Genomic DNA, 7,276 nt, shown 5'->3' with positions numbered 1-7,276 from the left:
GGCACTGCCACCCCCAGGGCTGTGCCCGGCCCCGAGAGCACTCAGGCCCTGCAGCAACACCAGGGCCACCAGGGCAGCGGGGCAGGGCCACGGCAGCAGCACTGGCAACACCAAGTGCTGCTGCTGCTGCTGCTGCTGGGCACAGCTGCTGGGCCAGCACTGATCTGCCCCAGCTCTGCACACAGACATTGCTGCTGCAGCTCCAGAGAAGGCAACACAAGGGCATCTCTGCAGAAAACTCTGCTGGGACATCCTTTAGTTCCTCTAAAGCCACCAAGAGCACAACCCCTCATTGACACAGTCTGTGACTACAGGGAAGGTGGAGAGAAACAAAATGAGAAATGGCACAAAGATTGACATTTCTTTGTGGACAATAAGAAAATACTAAAACAAAGGAAAAGAACCTCCAAAATTAAATCAACAAGAAGGATCAAAGATAACTTTTATTACAAATGATTTGCAGAAATTGGCCAACAGTTTAATGTTTCTGAAAGCATCCAGTCATCAGAGTCCACACTGCAGTCTTGAGCTCCTGGTTCCTCAGGCTGTAGATGAAGGGGTTCAGGGTTGGAGGCACCACCGAGTACAGAACTGACAGGGCCAGATCCAGGGATGGGGAGGACAGGGAAGGGGGCTTCAGGTAGGCAAAAAAGCCAGTGCTGAGGAACAGGGAGAGCACAGCCAGGTGAGGGAGGCAGGTGGAAAAGGCTTTGTGCCGTCCCTGCTCAGAGGGGATCCTCAGCACAGCCCTGAAGATCTGCACATAGGAGAAAACAATGAACACAAAACAACCAGAAGATAAACACACACTAACAGCAAGAAGCCCAAGTTCCCTGACATAGGATTTGGAGCAGGAGAGCTTGAGGATCTGTGGGATTTCACAGAAGAACTGGCCCAGGGCATTGCCATGGCACAGGGGCAGGGAAAATGTATTGGCTGTGAGCACGAGAGCAGTGAGAAAGGCACTGGCCCAGGCAGCTGCTGCCATGTGGGCACAAGCTCTGCTGCCCAGGAGGGTCCCGTAGTGCAGGGGTTTGCAGATGGACACGTAGCGGTCGTAGCACATGATGGTCAGGAGGGAAAACTCTGCTACAATAAAGAAGAGAAAGAAAAAGAGCTGTGCAGCACATCCAGTGTAGGAGATGTTGCTGGTGTCCCAGAGGGAATTGTGCATAGCGTTGGGGACAGTGGTGCAGATGGAGCCCAGGTCAGCGAGGGCCAGGTTGAGCAGGAAGAAGAACATGGGCGTGTGCAGGTGGTGGCCGCAGGCTACGGCGCTGATGATGAGGCCGTTGCCCAGGAGGGCAGCCAGGGAGATGCCCAGCAAGAGGCAGAAGTGCAGGAGCTGCAGCTGCCGCGTGTCTGCCAATGCCAGCAGGAGGAAGTGTCTGATCCAGCTGCTGTTGGACATTTGCTGTGTTGCCTTGGCATGGGGATCTGTAAAAGAAGTAATCATGGAATAGTTGGGTTTGGAGAGGACTTGAAATATCCCAGCACAGCCTGGGGGCACTTTCCCCCCACTGCCTGCCCAGGGCTCTGCTGCCTGGAGCTGTCCCTGCCAGCAGCTGCTTCCCTGTGCCCAGGGCTGGGCCCTGCCAGTGCTGCCAGAGCCCAGCCCAGCCCTGGGGGCTCAGCTCTGCCCTGCAGAGCCCTCCCAGCTCAGGCACTGCCCAGGGGCAGCTCTGGCTCTGCAGGCTCTGATGGCAACATCAGAGCAACCCTGAGGAGGCTGGAAAAGCAACACTGAGGCTGCCTGTGAGGGGCCCTGTGCTGATTTCTGTCACTGCCTGGTTTATTCATATCTGAGACAAAATGTTTTTACTATTCCAACCTTAACTGAGAGATGAATATCTATGAGTAATTTCCCACCCAGGCTACCCAGAGCAGTACATTAAAAAAGCAGAATTTTATCCTTTATGCAGGCCCTGCCTTGCTGTGCTGCTTGTATAATCTACTTGGAAATGTTCTGCAGTTCAATGCCATGCTGGGAGCAGTCCTGAACAATGCAGCATCCTCCCCACACAAGGAGAACACTCCCAAGCCTCACCAGCTGTCTCCTGCCACCCAGATGTTGTCCCCCAGTGCTGGGAGCAGCTGCCAGGGCTGGCTGAGAGCTGTCCCTGGCAGGCAGCAGAGTCCCTGCCCCAGCACAGCGCCCTGGGCTGCAGGACCCTGCTCTGCAGGACAGCCCTGGGCACCCCTGGCTGCTCTGCACAAGAGACAAGCAGAGAATGTACTCACAGGCTCTGCAGGCATTGGCATGTTCCAGCTGCAGGAGATGGCTCCAGGAGCTGCAGCTGCATTGTCCTGCAGCCAGAGGTTCCTGTGCCAAGGGCTGGCAGTGATTGTGCCCCAGGCACTTCTCAGCCCCTTCCCAGCCCTGACTGATTGAAGCTCTCTGTGCCTCTGTGCTGTGCCCGGGCTGGCTGCAGGCAGTGCCCCAGCCCTGCTGGGCTGGCACAAGAGCTGCTCATCCAGAGAAATGTGCTTTTGAAGCTCTTCTTGGGGACCAGGAGCTGCCTCTGTGCCAGGAGCCCTGCCCAGCTCAGCAGCACAGACACAGCACAAGGACTTTAATCAGCCTCTGGGGCTTTGTGCTCAGGCCCTGGACATCAGTCCCTGAGAGGGAGCTGAAGAAACCTCTCCAGAACTCCAAGGCAGAATCCAACTCCAAACCTTCTTGGACTTTTAATGGGTCCCAGTGAGGGACACGACTGAGCAAGTGTCCCCAGGCCCCAGGCAGAGCAGAGAACTGCAGGCAGTGATGACAGGTGGGGACAAAGAGAAGCCAAGTCTTAGTGGCCTGGGCCACAGCAGGGTCTGTGCCAGCAAGGGCTGGGAGGAGACACCTTGTGCTGAGGCCCTGGGGCCTCCTGGCCCAGCCCCAGCCAGGCTGGGCACTGTCAGCCCCTTGTGCTGCCCTCAGCATCCCCCCCTAGCCCACATCCCAGTGGCCTCAAGGATCTGCTGCAAGGAGTCCCTGGGGAGCCTTGCTCAGCAATGGCCCTGGGGGCTCCTTCATGCTCCCTGCAGGGACTGCAGCTTTTTCAAAGGACTTTGGCTTTGGCTTTTGCCTTGCAGTCTCTGAGAGGTTTGTGCAATCCTGGCCTCCAATTATCTGCTGTAATTAGTCCCTTGAGAGGCTTTGTCAGTAACAACACTCAGTGGGGCTCATTAATGCTTCAAGGTACTTCAGTTTTTAAGGTACTTGGTGTTTCCCTTTTGATACAGACTCTGTGAGAGGTTTGTGCAATCATGGCCCCAATTATCTGCTTTAATGAGTCCCTGGAGAGCTTTTTTACTGACACTCAGTGGGGCTTATTAATGCCTTGAGATACTCAAGGTTTTTAAGGTACTTAATGGATTTAAGGATACTTTTAGATACTTTTAAGGATTTTCCTTCCCACACTGAGTCTCTGAGAGGTTTTTGTGCCATCCTGGCCTCCAATTCTCTCCTCCAAGGAGTCCATGAGGAGCCTGTGTTGGGTATCTTCCCCCTTTCTGTTTTACAACAAAGATGGAACTGAAAGAATTTTTAAGACTTTCTAAAAGCATCCAAACAAACTTGGGACAATTAACAATACAACAACAACCACTAAGAGAATTACTAGTTCTGTTTCAGCTAGACATCATCCATCCCTTTAGTCCCTTGGATTGGAAGAGTTTATTGACCCAGTCTTTGTTTTCCACTTGAAGCTTCTTGCACCCTTCCTGCAGTACCTGAATGCTCTTGTGGATTGACTCGCTGTGGCTGGAGAGGTTCATGCAGCACATGCCCTCAGAGTCTACACAGCCATGCCCATGTGCCCAGAGTAAAAACTCTATCGCTGTTCTGCACGGTGGCGTGTCTGATGGTCTCTGTGTCTGAGAGAAGGCCACTCAATGTGAGGGAGGCAGCATTGGTTTGCTTACTCAACAGGCACCCAGGATGGTCTGACTGTCCTAAAGCTTTAGCTGCAGCCACCCAAGGGAGTCCAAATTGGGGGTGCTACCATCCGATACCTGGATTAAAGCTTTCAAAGCCATCTCTTTGATATCATCCAATACTTCTCTGGGGATACCTGCTGCTTGATCATTTGGTAGGCTGTGTTGCCCTTCTCCAGCTGGATGGTTGATTGTCAATTCTGCCCTTGCCTCATTATTAGCCTAGTCTGCTATTAATTGATTTAGTGAACACTTCCATCCCCTTCCCACAGGGTGTATTCTGTAGGTGACAACAACATGGTCATAATATATTTTGAATTATAGGGAGTTAAAACATGTGCTGTAAACATGGCCCTCATTAGGCCATTAAAACAAGGTAAGTCCTTCCTATGGTCTTTAGCTGCCCTACACAGATCCTTGATTTCCCCGTAAAGCAATGGTTGATACCTGGGATTCTGCCCCTTTCTTTCATAACATCCCAGGGCAATGAGGAGTTTCGAGGTTATTTGCCAGTCTCCTTCCTTAACTGGAGCCGTGGCCCAGGGTGGAGAGGATGATTGACAGTGGGGGCATGACCCGCAGTTGTGGGGGTGGAGTCTGGAGGTTCGTTCAGGGCGGAAGAGAAGGCTGTGGGAGCAGGAAGTGGAGGAGCCAAGATGGAGGGAGGATGGTTGGGCTCCCGAGTCACATTTGGGCTCCTTCCATCTTGAGTCTCCAGGGCATGATGCTCCAAGACAGCGTGGCCATTGCCATCTTGGACCATCGTGGAAGGTGTGAGAAAGGCAGGCTTGAGGGGAGGTCCCGAGTTAGGAGTGACCAATGGATTGAGTTTTCAACAAAATGCTTGCTGGTGAATGGTGGTGTGGAAGATGGGGAGCATGCGGGGTGCAGTGGGGTCCCTTTTGATCAAAAGCTTATACAATTTAACTCCCACTGAGTCCCAAAATTCTGTGGTATGGATTTCATCAGCAGAGGCGTCTGGAAAATTTTTAATGATCCTCCTCATGATTGATTTTAATTCGTTCTTTGAGAATATTTTGTCATGATCAGTGAGAATTGAAGCATCCGTATATGCTCCTTTCTACTTTGGACCTCTGGCTGCCCATTTTTCTCTTTCTCTGCCTTAGGGGGAAGTGCCACCGGAGGACCCCAAATCAATTATGGGATGTGGGTGCATATTGTAAAAACACAGTGGCAAAACGGGCAATAAATGTCTTGCATTTCCCCAAACCCACCTGCAATCCTATGCAGGTGAAACCATCGTTGTCCCTGCCGATCCTGTGCAAGGTCCCTTGAAGCAACAATGAATCCACTGGGCCCTGCACAATCCAAAATCCCAGGGAGCGCTGGCCTATCCATCAGCTAACCCCAGCTGACGTGACTGACACAGGGAGCCCTGAGTGTCATGGTCCCTGTTTGGGTGCCAAATGTCACAATGAGGGTGGCTGTGACAAACCTCTCTGGTTCCCTGACTTCAGGGTGAGGGTGGCAAAAATGAAAAGGAGCAGGATCGATGGAGTTGTTTAGAAGGAACTTTAAGAACTGGGTGAAAAACAATATAAACATGAAGAACATGGGAACAGTATGAGGGGCAGGATCCAAAGACCCGAGAAAAGGGGGAAGCAACAAAATATACACTTGAGGGTAGAACACTCTAGAACAATAACCCTATAGGGGAAACAAGTAACCAATAGGGGAGGAGAACTTGGACAAGTTAGCATAACAACACTAAAGGCTTATGGGGGAACTCTCAAACTCACCCTAAGTTAAACAAATGATTCCCAGGGCTTGAAACTCATGCCCAGTTCTTCCGGGGTAAAATCTGGCTGACTCTGAGGTACACCCAGGCTAACTCCCACACTGCTGCTTTGCTCTGGTCCCTTGGGACCATGTGGCCCAGCAGAGCCACAATGATGTCCTTGGTTCCACGAGGCCCCACAGTGTCACAATGATCCCTTGGATCCATGGTGCTCTGCAGTGTCACAATGGCCCCTGCATTTCACAAGGCTCCCAAGTGTCACATTGGTCTCCATAGGAAGGAAACCACAGAGCCCCCATGTTTCAGGAGCTGATGAACAGCAGCCAGCAGAGGCCAAGGCAAGCCTGACCTGTCTGTCCTGGCAGGTTTGCTTGGAGTAACCCCTTGATATTTGAAATTACGAATGCGGACTCCTAATTTAAAACATTTGTGCCAGGAGAAGGATGATTATTTCCATACAAAGAAAAGCACAGAGCCCTTTCTAGTGTTTAGAAAACAGGTGAGTTCTGGCACTCAGGAGTTAAAGACCAGCCAGACCTGTCTGTCCTGCCAGCTTTTGTCTGGGAGCAATCCTTGGATGCACAGAAATTTGGAGACGGAATCCAAATTTTGGCCATGGATGCCTGGAAAAAATGAACAATTCTTTTCCATTAAAAGAAGAGCCCAGAGCCCCAGTGTTTCAGGGGCAGATGGGAGTGGCCTTCCACATTCCAAGGTCAGCCAGACCTGTCAGGTGACCCCTGGGAGGCCAAGGCAGCCACACCTATTTCATGTTCCCTTGGTTCCACAGGGGCCCTGCAGTGTCACAATGGCTCCTTGCTTCCATGAGGCCTTGCAGTGCCACAATGGTTCTCTGGCTTCCATGATGCCCTCAGGTGTCATAATGGCCCCTTGGTTACACAAGTCCTTAAGGATCTTAATGGTCTCCATGTTTCCCCAAGGCCCCACAGTGTCACAATGCTCTATTGGTTCCATGAAGCCTGGCTGTGTCCAATGGCCCCCTGGTTCCATTGGGGCCCAGTAGTGCAACAATGATTCCCTTGGTTCCACAAGTTCCCACAGTGTCACAGTGGTCTCCATAGGAAGGAAACAAGTGAGCCCCAGTGGTGCAGGGGCAGATGAGAGGCAGTCACCAGAGGCCAAGGCTGGCCAGACTTGACTGTAAGGGCAGATTTTGTCTGGGAGTAACCCTTGGATATAGGGAATTTTAGATGCAGAATCCCAATTTTGGCCATGGGTGCCTAGACAGGAAAGACAGTTCTTTCCCATAGGAATAAAAGCACAGAGCCCCAGTGCTTCATGGTCAGATGGGAAGTGGCCCTTGACATGCCAAATTCAGTGGCACCTGTCAGACAGCCCCCAGGAGGCCAAACCAGGCAGACCTGTTCCATTGACTTCATGGGTGCCCACACTGTCACAATGGTCTCCTTGATTCCATGAGGTCTGGCAATGTCACAATGGCTTCTTGGTTTCATCAGCCCCAGCAGAGTCACAAGGGTCCATTGGCCCCACTCAGCCCCGCTGTGAAACAATGGCTCCTTGTTTCTATTTTAAATCAATCACAATCAAACCACAGTTTGATCATTGATCCTT

The 7,276-nt window shown here is 51.8% G+C and overlaps 1 protein-coding gene across 1 annotated transcript; it reads right to left on the bottom strand.

Annotated features, from left to right (window-relative positions):
• Window positions 1-478: 478 nt before the first annotated feature.
• On the bottom strand, window positions 479-1,411 carry LOC139604469 (olfactory receptor 14A16-like). Its single transcript, XM_071455623.1, has one exon. The coding sequence runs from the start codon at window positions 1,409-1,411 to the stop codon at window positions 479-481; it is 933 nt and encodes a 310-aa protein (XP_071311724.1).
• Between the last annotated feature and the right edge of the window lie 5,865 nt (window positions 1,412-7,276).

Source organism: Agelaius tricolor, unplaced genomic scaffold (genome assembly GCF_023055355.1).
Source record: "Agelaius tricolor isolate 1412-34295 unplaced genomic scaffold, bAgeTri1.0.p SCAF_51, whole genome shotgun sequence".
NCBI lineage: Eukaryota > Metazoa > Chordata > Aves > Passeriformes > Icteridae > Agelaius > Agelaius tricolor.
The sequence above is the reverse complement of the archived record's forward strand: the minus strand, read 5'-3'. Positions and strand labels throughout refer to the sequence as shown.

Coding starts and splice junctions, on each gene's coding strand:
- LOC139604469 (XM_071455623.1), bottom strand. CDS start 1,411: ATGTCCAACAGCAGCTGGATCAGACACTTCCTCCTGCTGGCATTGGCA.